Here is a 20711-nt window from a genome sequence, read left to right as displayed (position 1 = left end):
CTTTAACCACTTAAGCAGATCTACAAGCTCACAACGTGTCACAGGCAACGCGACACGTTGTGATTTTGTAGATCTGCTATTTTTTTGGCAAAGAGATTTGGTGTAGAGAGGCGGGGGAAAAACTGTCCAAGTACTGTAGTAACTCAAGTCCGGTTCTCTAAGAGGATTTAAGTGACTTAAATAACGTCCGTTTGCAGCTTGCCGGATTATTTTGTGAAGTGCTCCTTGCACTTTGATTCAGACAGCCATACGCCCGTTTGGAGTGAGACAAACGAAGGGTATCTCTGACACAAAGCAGGTGTACTCTGATGCAGAGATGTGGGGGGACATAATGGCCTTTATATTAAGTTATGAAGCACATTTCTCAAAATCAACCGCCGCTGTAGTGAGTCCGTCTGGCTCACATGCAAATAAACTGAGTGAGAATAAAGTGTATATACCTGTTCTAGCTTAGTGAAGCACGCTGCTTTTGCAACGTGAAAACTGGATAACGGCTACACGTGCAAAAGGTTTTTTGTAAAAATGTTAAGCTCTATATTCTGACAGTAATCATTGCTATAGTATAGAGTGTTTGTTCAGCAACAGGGGGTCTCCCCGTCTATCCAGCTCTTTAATAAACAGAAAATACATTTTCAGGTGGGTTACTAATATCCTCCAATTGTATTACTATTTACTAAAGAGCTGGATAAATGGGGAGACCCCCTGTTACCGAGCAAACACCCTAGCACTAGCAATGATTACTGTTGGAATATAGAGCTATTTAACACTTAATTTAGCAACAACAACAAAAAAAACTCATACACCCCTTATAAGAAATAAAACTATTATACTGTTATGTACAACACAGACTCAAGGAAGCGTATATTACACCCTGCACTTGCCAGTTATTAGTATTTACAATAAGGCTATATGGGCCTTATAGGTAACTATAGCCAGCCTGCATGAATATCATAGGCCTACATTGTGTGTAATATACATACAAGCAATATCATGTTGATAACAGAAGACTCTCACATGAAGGCAGTTCAGTCCATAGCACAATTATAAGCGTGCATTTAAGTGTGAGAGAGAGTACGAAACGGAGCCAAATGGAAGCAACACGAGCCTTGTATTCTGCACTGTGAAAAAAATCCTGTGCTCATTTAATGTGTGTGTAACTCAGAGAGGGTGCAAATGGAACCGAATGGGCCCTCCCGGGTCCATTTGGTTCCATTTTGCACCCTCTCTGAGTTAAAAGACCAGTGAGGATTTCACAGCGTTAGTTAGAGATAGTGGCTCGGGCGGTCGACCGAACGTCAGCTTTCCCACATTTCAGCACCAAGGACAGCGCCATGATATTACTAGGCAGGCAGGCGAGCACACTCACACACGTTTTGTGTTACTATGCTCGCGAGGACATCGACCTTTCAGGAAAGGCAATATGCATGAATGCCATTTGAACTGGTTTACGGCCAAAAATAGACGATCTACAAGCTCTTCAACAACGGCCAGGACCATGAATGGTCCACTCCTCCTCCTCCTCACACAATGTCTTTTTTTTATTCTCAAATTCTACTGTACTCACAAGTATAGTATTACAAGCACACACACACACACACACACACACGCTCGCTCACTCACGCACACACACACACACACACACACACACACACAGAGAGTATGGATGCGGGGGTGGTAGTACAGCTAGTTAGCGGGGGAACTGTTGCTTTCTCATCCTGATTGCTTTCCCTTTTGTCCCTTTCTCTGTCAACCGAATATGAGGATTTTCTTTTCCTGTGTATAGTACCTCCGTATGTGACTTCATTTTACTCGTGACTCGTGTGTGTGGTGTGTGGTGTGTGTGTGGGTGTGTGGTGTGTGTGTGGGTGTGTGACTGTGTGTGTGGTGTGTGCGTGTGTGTGTGTGTGTGTGTGTGTGTGTGTGTGTGTGTGTGTGTGTGTGTGTGTGTGTGTGTGTGTGTGTGTGTGTGTGTGTGTGTGTGTGTGTGCGTGCATGTGTGCGTGTGTGTGTGTGTGTGTGTGTGTGTCTGCTGGGGGTCGTGAGTAACCCCCGCAACTAACAAGCTTTCACAGGTCCACCTGGATATCATGACTCATTCCAGTCGTCAGAATTGCTAGTATTTCTATGACTTCTCCAATAAAATGAGAGTCTTAAGATGAGTCACTGTAAGACGAGGCTACAATTCCATAGTCCTACACCATAATGAAATATAACAACAAAACCATCATCAACATTATACAGTCCCACCCCCCCACCCTGTCGCAGTATTGTGGTATCTAATCGTCACTGTCGGGTGGAAACCTTGTATGTTCAAACAAAACCGTTACTTGTCAGGAAATTTGGTGGAAAAAACACAGAACAAATGTTCCAATGGCTCCCAAGTGGTTATAATTTAGTCACACAAAGCTCTTGTTATAATACATATAAAAACGTAGGAGCATTCATTTATACTAAAAAACGTTTATGAAAAGTTGAAATATTTACGGAGATGCAAGTTTTCTGGCCGACAGCAACGCTCTGCTAACAGGTTAGCATCTCTACACCTGTGGTTCTCAACCAGTGGTCCTCGAGGGGGTTCCAGGTGGTCCCCAGCTAAATGATAGAGAGTTGGTAACCAAATGGACCCTCATAGATCTATTTTAACTCTTGGGAGTGTAAAATGAAACCAAATGGACCCTTACATAGATCTTTAACTCTTGGGAGTGTAAAATGAACCCAAATGGACCATTAAAGATCTTTAACTCTTGAGAGTAAAATGAAACCAAATGGACCCTTACATAGATCTTTAACTCTCGAGAGTGTAGAATGACACCAAATGGACCAAATGGACCCAATCATTGTAAAGCGCCTTGAATGAAGCCGCTATAAAAATGCACCATTTACCATTTTATAGATCTTTAACTCTTGAGAGCGTAAAATGAAACCAAATGGACCCGTACGGGTCCATTTGGTTTCATTTTAGGCTCTCCAAAGAGTTAAATTATTGTTAAACATCTGCATGACTTAATTAAATAATTGTTATTGTTTATGGACCACTGCTCTTCACCTGTTGTTGGAAAACCAGTGTCAGCGCCCCCTGGTGGCTCCAGTTGGCCTTTCCAGTTTTCCATTGTTTCAATGTTTATAAAAACGTAGGAGCATTAATTTACATAAAAAAAAAAAACTAAATATTGAAACATTTATGGAGATAAGAGCTTTCTGGCCGACAGCAACGCTATGCTAACAGGTAAGAGAGAGGCTGCAGCCAGCCTCAGCCTCCCTCTACACTACACCTGTTGTTGGAAACGCAGTGTCAGCGTAGCGCCCCCTGGTGGCTGATCTCGGATCAGGCTACTGCTGCTGCTGCTATTATGATGCTGTTCCTTCAGTGGTAAACTAATACACATTATTATTATACCACAACAACACACTATGTGACCAACTCAAATGACAAAAACAACAACAACACCCTCGTCCTTATAGACAGACAGACAGACAGACATCAAACATTATAAACCCTTAAAGGTTATATATGGATGGATTGGATCATCATCATCCCACGCAGTTTTGTCATCTTATGCAGTCAGTGTGGCCTCTCTCTCTCTCTCTCTCTCTCTCTCTCTCTCTCTCTCTCTCTCTCTCTCTCTCTCTCTCTCTCTCTCTCTCTCTCCCTCTCTCCCTCTCTCTCTCTCTCTGTGGGTATATATATACAGTATAGGCCAAAGGTCTATAATATGAAGGAAAAAATGAACACACACATTGTGTAACATGTATGATGGCCTGTGTGGTGGAATGCTGATGAATACAACAACAATAACGTTAGGTTGTTGATGATAACATAAATAGAGAAATAAATAAACACGAATGCCAACGCAGCTAGCAAATGAATAATACGTCCAATTTACAATCGCTCCAATCAAAAGGGATTAAAGCGACACAAAAACGATCAACTCACCAACTCCGATCTTCTCCTCCTCCGTAGGAACCCACATATTTAGGCTTATTTTCCCTCCTTGTTCGGCAACATTATGTCGATGATAATATGGTTGAGGAGGAGGTTGTAGCTAAAAAAGAAGCGATGCGAGGCTATACAGGCTACAATGTAACGATCCAATCCTTCTAGAGGCTACAATGTAACGATCCAGTCCTTCTAGAGGCTACAATGTAACGATCCGTTCCATTATAGAGGCTACAAATGTATCCATTCCTTGCCTCGTAATAGCCTTTACATCCAACAACTACATGATGATACAATGAATCCAAATCTCCTGGAGACTCTAAAACAGTGGCTTTGAGGTGGAGGAAGAAAAAAGAGAGCATCCAACGATGCCTTCATATGCTATGTTATATTATGATATTATATCATAATGTAGATGTCCCTGTGTGTCGCTAGTCTCTCCAATCTGATGCAGTCTCCGATCCGTGCGTCCACCTACAAAAAACACGCACACATGCACGCACGCACGCACGGCAAATCGAATCTCTCTCCCAAACGGTGTTATTATTGCAGCCGCATTTCGATTGGAAACAGGAATATATGTCTCTCTCTTCTTTCTTTCTTTCTTCTTCTTCTTCTTCTTCTTCCTCCACGAGATTTATTTATTTATTTGTTTTCCTTTTTTTTAGGGGGGGGGGGTCCGGGGGGGTCCTTAAAGTCTATCTATCGCACGACCATCATCATGAGGTCCAGGTTGCAGCTCTGATCTGGTGTGATCTGATGTGATCTGGTGGATCACACGGTGCTGAGGCTCTCTAGTCGTGATGTGTCTCTGCTGGTCATCAAGTCAATGTGGTGCAAGAAGAAAATACGAGCAAACTGCAATATACCATAAGCTGCGCCATCTTCACCACTATGTCACATGACTGCTTTTGTCAACACTGATGTGTCAAGCATTTGCAAATATATAGTCTCTCTCTCTCCCTCTCTCCCCCATCTCTCTCTCTCTCTCTCTCTCTCTCTCTCTCTCTCTCTCCCATCTCTCTCCCTCTCTCTCCCCTTCTCTCTCTGTCGCTCTCCCGACTCCCCCTCTCTCTCTTCTCCCTCTCTTCTTCTCTCTCTCTCTCTCTCTCTCTCTCTCTCTCTCTCTCTCTCTCTCTCTCTCTCTCTCTCTCTCTCTCTCCCTCTCTTCTTCTCTCTCTCTCCATCTCTCTCTCTCCATCTCTCTCTCTCTCTCTCTCTCTCTCTCTCTCTCGCACACACACACACACACCTGCCTATCTGTGTGTGTGTGTGTGTGTGTGTGTGTGTGTGTGTGTGTGTGTGTGTGTGTGTGTGTGTGTGTGTGTGTGTGTGTGTGTGTGTGTGTCACTCTCTTCTCTGAAACTGCAATTGCATCCATCATCACAAACAACCTGTGTTTCATACAAGCAGGCAGGAGGACGTCAGAGCAGAGGGGCTGCTTCCAATTCAATTCAATTCAAAGGGCTTTATTGGCATGAGAAAACATACGTTTACATTGCCAAAGCAGAAAGCACAATACAACAATACAGCAATACAATCAAAACAAAAAATATGTACATTTGTAATCTGTGGGAAGTATGTGTCTCTGATGTCTTGGTACAATGGACAGACGGTTAGGAAGTGTAGCTCGGTTTCCACTTCATTTTGTGTGCAGTGGGTGCATAGTCTGTCTTCTCTCGGGGCATTACATCTGTGAATGCTGTAGCCTGAGGACTCCATCCATAGTGTAACTCATACATGTGCAACTGGTGGTCCGGGGGGCGCATGCGGCCGCCACCTTCACTTAATGCGGCCCACATTAAGTGATTTCAGCTGTTCCAAAAATGGCCCGCTTTAATTACTTCAGTCTATATTAGTAGCTTAATGACTAGTATTAGTATGTTCTATTGTCTTTTTTTATGTCCAATGTATTTGTATAGTTCCAAAAATTAACATAAGTATAACTAAATGCATTTGAAATTAAATTAAAATGTTAGTTTTCAGGATCTGTACAAAGGCACAGGCCTTTGTACAGAGTATTTTGATATGGTGGTATTGCTATTTTTACTTAACTTAAGTAAAACATCTGAGTACTTCTTCCACCACTGCCATAGCATTACCATCCACGGTGTAACCAGTCCATAGTATTACATCAGATAGTACGAGGATGATGATGAAGATGGTCACAGCAGCCCTCCTGGCTGAGTCATTTTTACTTTTTAACACAGGAGCTACAGTACACTCCAGCTGACTGCCTCCTCTCTCATAGTGCAGCACTTACTCCTGCACAAAATGACATACTTTCTACTTTAGAAACTTTACGTTCACATTTAAACACATTTATTTGAGTAGAATCATCCTCTGATTTCTCTCTCTCTCTGTGTGTGTGTGTGTGTGTGTGTGTGTGTGTGTGTGTGTGTGTGTGTGTGTGTGTGTGTGTGTGTGTGTGTGTGTGTGTGTGTGTGTGTGTGTGTGTGTGTGTGTGTGTGTGTGTGTGTGTGTGTGTGTGTGTGTGTGTGTGTGTGTGTGTGTATATTCCCAACTGAGCTTTACCCCAATGTTTTTATTTATTTGTTCATTGTATGTATTACATTCCTGATTGTATAGAGAACAGAAGTCCTGACATCACTCGTTCATCCCCTGGGTCGTAAAGTAATTTCTCTATGGAGAATAACATTGGGTCATCATAGAATCGTCTCGTATAAGCATTGTGGTCCAAAAATAAACAAACTGTCTCTGCGATATTGTCAGGGAGGAGGCTCTGTATCGTTTATGATAGTCAGTCACTATATATTTGATACAGTCTGTTTCTGGCAAAAAATTAACTAATTCGGCGGAAGTAACATTAGCGTTTTCTCACCATCAGTTGATGCTTCATATCCATAATAGTCAAACCGCCGGGGTAATTTGTTTATTTTTGGAACACAGTTCTTATTTGACGCAATATCAAATACGTCTATGGGGATTCAGAATGGGGGTGGAAAACCGCGAAGCAGGTAGACAAACCTAGGATGTGTAAATTACGTCAGACTTCGGTGCTCTATTCCTGATGAATTGAGTACAATGGACCACAATGGAAACAAGCCCTTAAAGCTTTTGGTGTTATCCTTGTAGCATAGCTTTTGATTATCGTTATTAATCTTGCTAATAAAGTATTCAATCAATAACCCAAAACACTATACCGGTGGTTATCAAACTTTTTCGTGTCAAGGACCCCCAAATTGATACGTATTTGGCTGCGGTCCCCCATCTCAAAATATTTTGTGCCAGGGACGTCCGGAGGAGAAGATTTGTGTGAAAAAAAATGTAAAAAAATAGCAGATGTACAAGCTCATACTGCCGGCGTGTCACAAAGGGATGCGCTGTGAGCTTGTAGATCTGCTATTTTTAACTATAAACTATAAAATATGGTGGTTAACATGATTGCGATGCTGTATTAACAAACTTTGCAAAATAAAATAAAATAGAATAGCCGATCTACAAGCAATGTGTCGCAAGACAGCTTGTGAGCTTGTGGATCGGCTATTTTCTGAGAATGTTAACCCTCAAGGCCTCTTGGGAGAGACGAGAACGTAGTGATTTTGAGCTGCACATGCTCTTAAAGGACAACTTTAGTTTTTTACAACCAAGGTTTATATTTTAGCTTGTAATTAAAGTAAATAAAAGATGAGTGTTATTTTTTTTTAATTTACTGCTTTCTATAGTTTTAGCGATATTTTTTACAGTGGGCGGGGGCATTCTGTCCGGTGGCTAAATATGCCTTTTTTACACAATAAAAAAGGTCCTGTGGTCTTTGATGGCCAGATGTGAGTTATTGGGGGCTAGAAGAGCTACTGTAAATAATAATAAAGAAAACACCGGGTTATTGTGTAAAAAAAATACATATTTAGCTACCGGACAGAATGCCCCCGCCCACTGTAAAAAAAATCACGAAAATTGCTAAAACTATAGAAAGCAGCACAGTTTTAAATTTTAACACTCATCTTTTATTTACTTTAATTACAATCTAAAACATAAACCTTGGTTGTAAAAAAACAAAGTTGTCCTTTAAGGGTGCACACTTGCTGGGTGGTGTATGGACACAAACAGACAGGCTACAAACGTCAACTCAAATCAAGTACATACAAGTTCTCATCTCGGCTCTGCCATCCCAAAGAGTTACGTTTTATTTGGTTTCACGGTCCTTATATAGGCTTCCAGGAAGCACACCTGTAGCCAACCACTGATCTGGACCAAATTGGTCCAAACCAACTCCTTGTCTGTGGACAAGGCGGGGGTCAAATGTGTCAAAGGGGGACAATGGACAATGAAAGAGAAGTTTAAATGTACATTTTACAGTGTAAATGAAATGTACACTGTGTGTTTTTGTGTTAACGTATTTATAGTGAACAGAAGTGACAACTTATCTTAGATTGCCTTGATTTATTTGTTCGGTCTGGTGCGAGGGGCCATGGTATATAATGGGTGAGCAGTTGTCCTTCTGTCATGCTGTTAATGTCAAGGGATATTTCACTTTCAAACATCATTTTAACATCTAAGGCTTTTGTGTTTCACCTCAGACAGTTTTTAAGTTTCTTGATTCAGTATTTCTATTTACCGTAATTGATACTAATTTTCCCCAAAAAATCTAAGAAAGAAATGTTTTTTTTTGTAGAAAAAAACATGACCCCCTCACGCATTAGAAGGACAATATCAGTCACCAGAACCAAGGACGGGTGTTTTGGAGTTTGAAGTTACAATGGGTTTGTATAAGAAGGGGGCGTGTGTGATCAAATGAATATCAAATCTAAATACTGAATCAAGCAACTTAAAAACTGTCCGGGATGCTCACAGAAGCCTGAGTAGATGTTAAAATGACCCCAAACATGTTTGAAAGTGAAATATCCCTTTAACTGTGGGGTGTACGCATGGAACCAAATGGACCCGTAGAGTCCCTTTGGTTCCATTTTTAAACTCTCTTTAGTTAAATTAACACTCAGCAATTTTCAGTGCACAATGCACAGCTCAATTTGGTTCAAATTGCATTACCCTGGGGGTGGGGTTGAATTGTGAGCTTATTGAATTGTAACTGAGTAACTGTGATGAAGATGAGGAAACGCTCAGGTTACACTAGCACACATCTGTGAGGGGGGTGAACAACTTTTTTCCACATGAATGCATTACATGAATGCATTCAAATACTTTACAGTCCAATACATTGTCTTTTGTTACAATGTCAGTATAGCCAAATGTAACAAGGTGTGAAAAGGTCACAACGAAAAAATAATTCCAAATAGCCATAATTTAACATCTTGATAATGAAATAAAAACAAGGAACATGCAGTTAAGGAGTACTATGGCCTATCTGCCCCTAAAGGCCATGAATGGCCCATGGACCAGACTTTGGACATGTCTGTTGTAAGTTAAACAAGCATAGTTACTTACAGATGCATTTAGTTTTTTCTTCCTTTTTCTTCCCCGTTTTCTCCCTCTCACTACACTCAGGTAACATGGTACTCATCCCTATCACTATCACCAGAGTCCTCATCCCATGTAGCTCTTTCTTCTGTTTCCTTTGAAACATTCTCACACTTCTCTGACATAAATCAGCACAAGACAGTCTTGCAGACATACAGGGACATCGTTCAGTCTCACATCTGCTTTGCTTGCGACTACAGTGGACTATACCTGCAACACACTTTCAGGGGCAGGATTTGTAGTCATCCATGTCACTGTTAACTCTCCCCATCCTCAATGTGCCATCCATTGTCAATGGGTGAAGGGGCACACATTAAAGCTGCCAGCTACATTATATTACTGCTGCTCGGTAGTAATGCCCTTCTACAGCACTGGCACAGGGCGTCACTGATGCCTTCTTTTAGAATCCCTTTGGGGATCTTGTCTCTGCCCTCTAGGCGGCATAGCCGAATGGTTAGAGAGCCCGCCTGGGGAGCAACTGAGTACCCAGTTGTCCCAGGTTCGATTCCAGGCCTGGCAAGCAAATGTCACGAATATGACAGGTCGAAGTGTCCTTGAGCAAGACACTCAACATCTAACTGCTCAGCAATCAGCTGGATTGAGCTGAAACCGAATTTCCCCCGCGGGAGCAAGTAGGTCAATATTAGTTGAAGGCTAGTGTCTAGACTGACAACTCTGTTCCATGAAGGTCAATGTCCTAATCTACTGAATAGTGACAGAACATTTGGTGAATAGATTATTAGACCAAGACGCAATGACTTACTGTAGGTGCGACCTTTAGAGACGAGATACACAATGTCTTGACAATGGGTTAATATTCCAGATGATTTGAACCTTATAAGTTATATCTGTTTAAGACCTGGAACGCATCTGTGTCACTTTTTGATTTGAGCTAAAAAGCATTATTTTACACTTTGGCTATTCGAAAATAGTAGATCTACAGTACAAGCTCATAGCACAGCACAGAGTGCCGCGCTACAAGCTTGTAGATCTGCAATTTTTGAAAAATCGTGAAAATGTGTGCAAATCTTTGATTATATATTATTTTAAAGCGAACATTTTTAACTCAAATCTTTGCTTCTGGGGGTCCCTGGAACGACATATTTTGAGATGGGGGTCGGCGGCCAAATACATATAATTTTGGGGGTCCTTGACATGAAAGAGTTTGAGCACCACTGATATAGAAATATAGGTTTTTCAGAATACTGGATTTAGAAGACATTTGCAGAATCGGCTTCAGGTCTTAATGGGTAACATAACAGGCTAGTGTTGGTTCCTCTGTTGCACCTACAGTATACCATACAGTTCAAGTGGCAAAACAGATTTTGCTTCGGTTCAGACACATTTAAATTGTGTGGGAGGCCACGGGCATGTCATACTGTGGGAGAGTCACATAGAAGCCTCTTGAATTTCAACCCTGCACTACACAGTGTCCTTGTGTGCCCTGTCGTTTGCTGTCCAGATGTTGTACCTGCCGTGTGTTCGCTGTCACTTTCAGCAGTGGTGGAAAAAGTACTCATGTTTTACTTAAGTAAAAGTATCAATACTGCAATTTAGAAGTACTCTGTTACAAGTGAAAGTCCGGAATTCAAAATTTACTTGAGTAAAAGTACAAAGGTATTGGTATCAAAATGTACTTAAAGTACCAAAAGTAAAAGTACTAAAATATTTGAAAATAGCAGATCTACAAGCTCACAACGCGTCACGCTGCGACGCGTTGTGAGCTTGTAGATCAGCTATTTTCAAACAGCCTCGGTATAAAATAGGGCTAAAGTGGTAACGTATGTTTCATAATATCATAATTTACATCTGAAAAGTAACTAAAGTTTTCAAATAATTGTAGTGGAGTAAAAGTACAATATTTGCCTCTGGGATGTAGGCCTAGTGGAGTAGAAGTAAAAGTATTGGAAATTGGAAATACTCAAGTAAAGTACAAATACCTCAAAATTGTGCTTAAGTACAGTACTTAAGTAAATGTACTTAGTTACTTTCCACCACTGACTTTCAGCTTGGCTTACCTCAGTTGAGTCGGTTGTTTCTGGGCCTGATGGCTGAGCTGGCTTGTCTATCAGTGTATCTGCATGCTGCGCTTGCTGGGGCAGTGAAAAACCAGCAGGGGGCAATCACGGGTCAACCTCCTCTTCAGTTGATCCTGCCTGCAACATAAACATGGAAGGAAAGATGATCACAAGTGTACAAACAAAGATGTATTCACACTGACAACCAATTTAGTTTAAATATATAGTCTCATAGCCTTTTTGTTGTGAGAGAATAAATTAATACAAATGTAACTTTTCAGCATAAAAGTTTTTTTTGTCTTTCTTTTCAGAACTGTCAAAGGGATTTGTGGTATTTCAGTGATTTTTGAAGCGTCCAGATCCTCATGTGTTTCACTGTGTTAAAAAACATCCTTCTTAACTGCTTCATAGCAGCACCTTTTAGTTAACAATAAGCCTTTGACGGGTGACTCTCTCACAGAAGATCCTGTAGCTTAGCCTGGGATCCAACCTGCTTCGCTACGTTCGGCGGATTTTTTTTTCTCTCCGAGAGAAAAAAAATCCGCCGAACGTAGCGAGCAGGTTGGATCCCAGGCCACCTGTAGCTTACAATACAAGCCCAGCTGGCATCGAAGGTTGGTGCATTTCTGAAAACCATGCTGAAAACACACACGCGCACACACACGCACACACAAACTTCAGAGCTTTAGTTTATCACCCACCTCTTTCTCTTTCTCCCTCTGACCCTCTCTCTCTCACATTGTGCATAATGTGCATTCCACGCACACTCACGCGCGCGCGCGCGCGCGCACAGACACACACACACACACACACACACACACACACACACACACACACACACAATATAGTGAAACATGATATCTTGTAGCTTGCAAGCATAGGCTTGCAAGCTACAAGATATCATGTTTCACTACATGAAATATAGAAAATGAATGAATGAATGAAACATTTATAGACTTCCAGTTATCATTTTATAATTGTAAAATAGAGCTATAGGTCTACTAAACACTCATTTAAAAAAATGTGTTAATTTTTTTTAATGACTTACACCCTGTACTTTGTTGACTGGAGTCCCCCAGGGATGTACCAGGCCTCCTACAGTACCTTTTCCTTTTACACTAAATATCTTCAACAAAAGGAGCAGATCTACAAGCTCACAGCACACCGCAGCGCTTGTGAGCTTGTATATCTCAGCGAATATGAATCCATGTTCACTAATTGATAGCCTGTATTATTTATAACATATACCCACAATAGGAATACCAGGATTAACCAATTGAACCCCAGCATCCATATTATATGTGGATTATTTTCTTCTTTTCTTCTTTTTAATTTTCCTGAGTCTCTGGTATTTTAGGTCATACTTGGCCTTTTTTTACTGGTATTTTTTTCTCTCATGTTTGTACCCTTTTAGTAATGTTTATGTGCTCTTTTGTAATGTTGCTTGTTTTCTGTATGGGAGAAAATGATTGGGTGAGAAAAAATGGTCCAAGTACAGACTAGAGCCAACTGAGGTCCAGTTTATAGTTAATGTGGTTAATAAGTAGGATAGAAATAAGAAAACGGAATTGAGTTATGAGATATATAAGAGTGTGACCCCCCCCCCCCTCTTCAATTCATTTTAGATTAGTTTGCTACATTTTCGACGCACATAATTGCTCAATGTCCTTGTTCAAGGTTCAACTTTATTGTCAGTAACAATTGTCAAAACAATACCAATCGCAGAGTAAAAGGCACGTGGAATTCATTGTGTGCTATACCTCGCACAACAGCTATAGTCTCAAGAAGCTAGACATTAAAAATCACTGTTAAAACCTTGATGTGATGATCAGTATACTACATGGATAAAAATCTATATTCAAATCTAAACTAAATGAGGGTGCATATTGTAGCAGTAACGGTCAGCATATGGCTTTAAGTGCAAAACAGAATAACAGTATAGATTAAAATACATCAATCATAGTCTGTCATCAGTCCGTTTACAGTAGCCACAGGCAAATGGACATGTAGTCCGGGCAGTGCATCAGTATTAGCTCAGGTTGTGCAGAAATTATGTTTTTCTTTCAGCAACATACATTAGCCAAAAGTAGCAGATCTACAAGCTCACAATGCATTGCAATCAGGCCCAGCACCAGACCATCTCGCCCCCCCCTCAGTCAAGACTGCCAGTTAACCCGGCACAATTGCTTCATCTTCCTCAGGGAAGTTGAGGATGATTGGGTGGGTGAATTTCTTCCTCCCCAGAATGAAGACGATGGGGATGGTGGAGAGCCTGACCAGGGGATGTGTCTGTTTCATCACATTCCAGACCTCCTGAATCACAGTGGTGGAAAGATTACATTACTGAAGTACTGTACTGAAGTACAACTTTGATAGATTTTTGATTGATTGTATACTTTATTAACAACATTGTACATATATACAGTCAAACGTTATGCTATAAGCCCTGGGGGGAATTTGAGGTACTTGTACTTTACTGTACTTGAGTATAGACGGCTTTAGCTACTAATTCATGAAGCATGAACTCGTTACTGAAGTTAGATTTAGATTATTCGGCTATTAACTGATGAATGATGTATTATTATAGGTTAATTTACCCAGCAACACAAAGTGCTTCAATTCTGCCCCACCTTCACCAGCTGCAACATTAAAGTGAAGAATGCATTACTAATTACAATCCAATACTATGATTCTAATGCTAACACTTTTCTATTTACTCAAGTAACATTTTGAATACAGGACTTGTAACAGAGTAATTCTACATTGTGGTATTGCTACATTTACAAGTAAAAATCAGAGTTCTTCTTCACTGTACCTGCATGATGGCAGTGAGAGCTCCATAGTTGACAGCAGCACAGCGAGCCAGACCCAGCAAACACACAGCAGGACCCGGGTTGTAGAACATGGTTATTCTGTACACTGCAGTGCACATGGGACAGGCCACACTTGTTGTAGAGTCACCCTGCTGCTTTTCCTCCACCCAGCGCTCCAGGCACACCTTGTGCACCCACTTAGTGGACCCTCGACAGAGACAAGGATGAAGCCACTCTGCCCTGTGGTCATCCTCCTCTGTCCCTAAACACACCCAGCAGTTCTTGGCTGAATTCTGCAAAAATAAAATGTAAAAATGGCAACGACAACAGAAAAGCCTTTGTTTACACAATACTTGCCAATTCAATTTCAGAACAAAATCTCAACCTTTGAAAAAGAATCAGTTTATATCACATGAACACACACACACACACACACACACACACACACACACACACACACACACACACACACACACACACACACACACACACACACACACACACACACACACACACACACACACACACACACACACACACAATTATATTGGAGTAGGCGTACAGAATTAAGATGTTTTTACCTGATCAATAGCCATGTTTTTCTTTTTTTTGTAGAAGTTAAATCCAACAAGCAAAGAGTTATCAACACTCTTATGACTTCCGATGTCAAATGAGCTTGAGTGCAGTAATGCAATGCAGCAGTGGTTGAGATGAGGAAGTGAAGGCTTTCTTGAAAAACTTCCCCATTGGGATCAATATAACATTCCACAGGAGCAGCTTTTTCATATTTATCACACATTTTGTTATTTTCACCATACAAACATGATAGGTGAATAGAATAAAAAAAAACTAGAAAATGTGCTCCTCGGAGCACAAGTCCCCGCCAGCAAATATTGGAATTTATTCCAAGATTGGAACTTTGATGATAGTGTGTACGTCAGATGGCACATTGACTGCATTACCGTGGATTGCCTTGAACTTGTTGGCAACTTGTTGGCAAGCCAACAAGTTTCATGAAGGCAATACGTTGACTTACCAACCTTTCCTCTAACGGGTGCAAATCCTGCAGTTCTCGGGGTATGGCATTCAGTAATAAGTTGTTAGCCCAAGCCTGTGGAGGGAGTATCCCCATTTTAAGGAGCGATGACATGTGTGACAGATCCAAGTGTTGTTCTGCTTGATTGCAGTTGGGTCTTTGTCCAGGAGACTTACAGTATCTATTGTTGCTGTGTACTTTGCAGGTGTTAACTTTGCCACTGTTTCTCTGTAGAGCATTCGTTCACAGGAGAAACAGACATAGTTGGGTCCACTTTCTGACATCTTCTTTAAGAATGCGGCACCAGCTTCATCAGCTTGAACGTCTTCTTGTTCTTTAGGTGATCTGTAGCATCTCTTCTTATTGGTGTAATCTGCTCGTTGATGTTGTCTTTCATCTATTGAATACTGTGACCAGTGCCTTCTTTTCCTTTCGATGTTCTTTACAGACTCTTGTACTTTTTCTTCCAGAGAATGTAGCAATCTTTGCTGTGTCATGTTGTCAGCATTTGTGGCTCGTCTTTGTTTTTTGTCATTTAGGGATTCAAGTGGTCTTTGTCTCTGTTTCTTAGCTTTGGCTTTCTGCTGTCGGCATTGCGCCTTTGCTTCTTCATGAGGTTTCAGACGATAATTTCCTGCTTCTTCAGTTTGCGTAATGAGAGTTAGTTGCATTGTGTGATCTCAGCTGTGATCTCAGCTGTAATCTCAGTTTGTACTGGAAAGTGCTGTTCCTGACTGTTCCTGAGCACAAGTCTCCGCCAGCAGCAGGATTTTTGGTAAGGAATTTATTCCAAGATTGGAACTTTTTCTGCTAATATCTCCTGACTAAATGTTAGCTTGGCTGATGGCACTGATGTCACTTCGGAACATGCACCGCACACACACACACACACACACACACACACACACACACACACACACACACACACACACAGGCAGCAGATCACCACACACACACAGGCAGCGCACTAAAGTTAAAGAAAATGACCTCAAATTTGAATTAAATGTACTTGAGTAAATGTACTTTGTTGTTTTCCACTAATGCGCACACACACACACACACACACACACACACACACACACACACACACACACACACTTATATTAGAGTACAGAATTCAAAAGTTTTAGTTTACCTGATCAATATCCATGTTCTTTTTGTTTTTTGTAGATGTAAAATCCAAAAAAGTCACCACACACTTGTCGCTTCCGATGCCAAATGTGCTCCAAGACAAGAACGGTGTTGATGTGATACAGTCCCTTTGCAAGACATAAGAATAATGATGGTCCAGCCAACACTTCCACTCACCTCACACAGGCAGCAGTCCACCCCCCCCCCCGCACCTCACACAGGCAGCAGTCCACCCCCCCCCCCCACCTCACACAGGCAGCAGTCCACCCCCCCCCCCGCACCTCACACAGGCAGCAGTCCACCCCCCCCCCCCGCACCTCACACAGGCAGCAGTCCACCCCCCCCCCCCGCACCTCACACAGGCAGCAGTCCACCCCCCCCCCCCCACCTCACACAGGCAGCAGTCCACCCCCCCCCCCGCACCTCACACAGGCAGCAGTCCACCCCCCCCCCCCGCACCTCACACAGGCAGCAGTCCACCCCCCCCCCCCGCACCTCACACAGGCAGCAGTCCACCCCCCCCCCCCCCACCTCACACAGGCAGCAGTCCACCCCCCCCCCCCACCTCACACAGGCAGCAGTCCACCCCCCCCCCCCCACCTCACACAGGCAGCAGTCCACCCCCCCCCCCCCCCCCCCCACACACACACACACACACACACACACTTTGCTAGCCTAGGAAGAGCCACACCGTGACCCTCAACGCTCACAGAGCCCCCCCCCCCCACACACACACACACACACACACACACAGTGTCACAGGGTCAAATGCATCCGTACATGCAACGTCTCTCTCTAGCATGCTGCACTGGATGCATCACTACACCCTGTGATGACCTTTGTATCTCCACAGCAGCACACAGGGTACTGTGGGTAGACAGCATACAATTCAATTCAATTCAATTCAAAGGGCTTTATTGGCATGAGAAAACATACGTTCCTGAGCACAAGTCTCCGCCAGCAGCAGGATTTTTGGTAAGGAATTTATTCCAAGATTGGAACTTTTTCTGCTAATATCTCCTGACTAAATGTTAGCTTGGCTGATGGCACTGATGTCACTTCGGAACATGCACCGCACACACACACACACACACACACACACACACACACACACACACAGGCAGCAGATCACCACACACACACAGGCAGCGCACTAAAGTTAAAGAAAATGACCTCAAATTTGAATTAAATGTACTTGAGTAAATGTACTTTGTTGTTTTCCACTAATGCGCACACACACACACACACACACACACACACACACACACACACACACACACACACTTATATTAGAGTACAGAATTCAAAAGTTTTACACAAGAACGGTGTTGATGTGATACAGTCCCTTTGCAAGACATAAGAATAATGATGGTCCAGCCAACACTTCCACTCACCTCACACAGGCAGCAGTCCACCCCCCCCCCCCGCACCTCACACAGGCAGCAGTCCACCCCCCCCCCCCCCACCTCACACAGGCAGCAGTCCACCCCCCCCCCCGCACCTCACACAGGCAGCAGTCCACCCCCCCCCCCCGCACCTCACACAGGCAGCAGTCCACCCCCCCCCCCGCACCTCACACAGGCAGCAGTCCACCCCCCCCCCCCCCACCTCACACAGGCAGCAGTCCACCCCCCCCCCCCACCTCACACAGGCAGCAGTCCACCCCCCCCCCCCCACCTCACACAGGCAGCAGTCCACCCCCCCCCCCCCCCCCCCCACACACACACACACACACACACACACTTTGCTAGCCTAGGAAGAGCCACACCGTGACCCTCAACGCTCACAGAGCCCCCCCCCCCCACACACACACACACACACACACACACAGTGTCACAGGGTCAAATGCATCCGTACATGCAACGTCTCTCTCTAGCATGCTGCACTGGATGCATCACTACACCCTGTGATGACCTTTGTATCTCCACAGCAGCACACAGGGTACTGTGGGTAGACAGCATACAATTCAATTCAATTCAATTCAAAGGGCTTTATTGGCATGAGAAAACATACGTTTGGTAACCGCCCAACTCACTCCAAATCCAACTCACTCCAAATCGTGCCCAACTCACTCCAGACATCTCACTCCACACACTTGCCCAACTCACTCCACACACTTGCCCAACTCACTCCACACACTTGCCCAACTCACTCCACACACTTGCCCAACTCACTCCAAAAATTATTATTGAGTACAATATTGAGGAATTAAGTACAATATTGAGGAATTTGTTACTTTTAACTCTATTCTGTTTTAGGCTTGGTTAAAGTTTTAAATACTGTCTCTACAAAACAACTTAATGGTTCTGGGGGGGGGGGGGGGGGGGGCTCGCTGGCCACTTTGGCACTTGGAGTCCAGTGTTTGTTAGATGTCTTATTCTATTGTTGGTCAAATCAAGAGGTGTTGTTATATTCCTCGTTAAGGTTTTGGCCCTCCTCCACTGAGTTCACCCGCATAATCACCCTCCACCCAGGTTAGGGTTAGGGTTTAGGGTTAGGGTTAGGGTTAGAATGTAAGAGTCTCCACCGATTCAACCCACACACACACACACACACACACACACACACACACACACACACACACACACACACACACACGCACACACACACACACAAACTATAATATTATAATTTATAGCTGCAAAGTAACTAGTAAAACAAATACATTTAGTGGAGTAAAAAAACAATATGTGGATCCAATATGTAGTGGAGTAGAGGTAAAACCATTGGAAGTTGGGAATACTCAAATAACGCACAAATACCCAACATTGTACATAAGTACAGTACTTAAGTTAATGTAATTAGACCACTGACACATTGAACCAATATTACACTGGTGACATTGCATGGAGTGAGTTGGGTTTGGTCCTGGAGTGAGTTGGCTATGGTCCTGGAGGGAGTTGGTCTTTGGTCCTGGAGGGAGTTGTCCCAGCCCTGGAGTGAGTTGGGCGAGCCCTGGAGTGAGTTGGGCAAATATTTCTTAAGTCTTCATGGAGTGAGTTGGATTTGGAGTGAGTTGGGCGGTATTCATACGTTTACATTGCCAAAGCAAAAAGCACAATACAACAATACAGCAATACAATCAAAACAAAAAAATGTACATTTGAAAGTCAGAATCTTCAATAGATCAATTTCTATGTACCAAGATCACTGGGTGCAGGTATAGTGCAGGAACAGGTCACAGCGCACCCCCCCCCCACCCCCCATGCACACACACACACACACACACACACACACACACACACACACACACACACACACACACACACACACACACACACACACACACACACACACACACACACACACACACACACACTCAGATGTTGTACTTCAGTAAAAGTAGCAATACCACAATGTAGAAATACTCTGTTACAAATAAAAGGCCTGTATACAAAATTCTACTTGAGTAAAAGTTCAAATATATTGACATCAAATATACTATATTGACATCAAAGCGACTCATTGTGAGCTTGCAAATCGAATATTTTTCAATAGCTGAGGTTGAAAATAGGGCTCTCAAATTAACTTCGAACTAAAACTGTCAAATAACTGCAGTGGTACAATATTTGCCTCTGAGATGTAGTGGAGAAGTATTAGTAGAATGAAGTATTGAAGAAAAAAAAAAGAAATGCTGAACTAAAGTTAAAGAAAATGACCTAAAATTTGAATTAAATACAGTACTTGAGTAAATGTACTCAGTTGTTTTCCATCAATGCACACACTAAGCCAAACAGATACTAGGTCTGGTGAACACTTATATTAGAGTTCAGAATTAAAAAGTTTTAGTTTACCTGATCAATATCCATGTTTCTTTGGTTTTTGTAGATGTAAAATCCAAAAAACAAGTCACCACACACTTGTCGCTTCTGATGCCAAATGTGCTCCAAGACAAGAACGGTGTTGATGTGATACAGTACAAATGGGGAAGTTTTGTCCCTTTGCAAGACATAAGGACAATGATGGTCCAGCCCCCCACACACACACACACACGCCCGCACTCCGACGTTTCCAATACTAAACCCGAACCAAACCCGCACCCTAACCCTAACCGCACGCGGATGCCACATAGTCGGAGAAAAGGTCTGTCGGATTAACGCATGCCTCCCAGCACACCAGCCCCACCCTCACACAGGCAGCCACTCATTCCCATTCCCACTCATTCCTAACCCCATCCCTCAAAAAATGCAGTTCGCTGGGCGCATTTAAAAGAGACTTAAAAAATCACCTTTCAGGAGGCCAAAAGAGGAGGTAGTACCATTTTCCTGTTAGACAGCCGACCCCCCCCCCCTGTTCTTGTACATATCTTTCCCCCCTTTTTTATTTCTTTTGTTGTA

General features: G+C 42.8%; 1 protein-coding gene across 1 annotated transcript in view; it reads right to left on the bottom strand.

Moving 5' to 3' along the window:
* LOC311053850 (dedicator of cytokinesis protein 3-like) overlaps window positions 1–3971 on the bottom strand; it is a gene marked incomplete at both ends in the record, with an annotated part of 124763 nt that extends 120792 nt beyond the window's left edge. Inside the window, one exon of the mRNA XM_084069584.1 lies at window positions 3935–3971. Within this exon, the coding sequence (XP_083925710.1) occupies window positions 3935–3971 (37 nt within the window). The remainder of the gene's footprint in view (window positions 1–3934) is intronic.
* Window positions 3972–20711: the final 16740 nt, after the last annotated feature.

Source organism: Gymnoscopelus microlampas (genome assembly GCF_963454915.1).
Source record: "Gymnoscopelus microlampas genome assembly, chromosome: 10".
Classification (NCBI taxonomy): domain Eukaryota; kingdom Metazoa; phylum Chordata; class Actinopteri; order Myctophiformes; family Myctophidae; genus Gymnoscopelus; species Gymnoscopelus microlampas.
The sequence above is the reverse complement of the archived record's forward strand: the minus strand, read 5'-3'. Positions and strand labels throughout refer to the sequence as shown.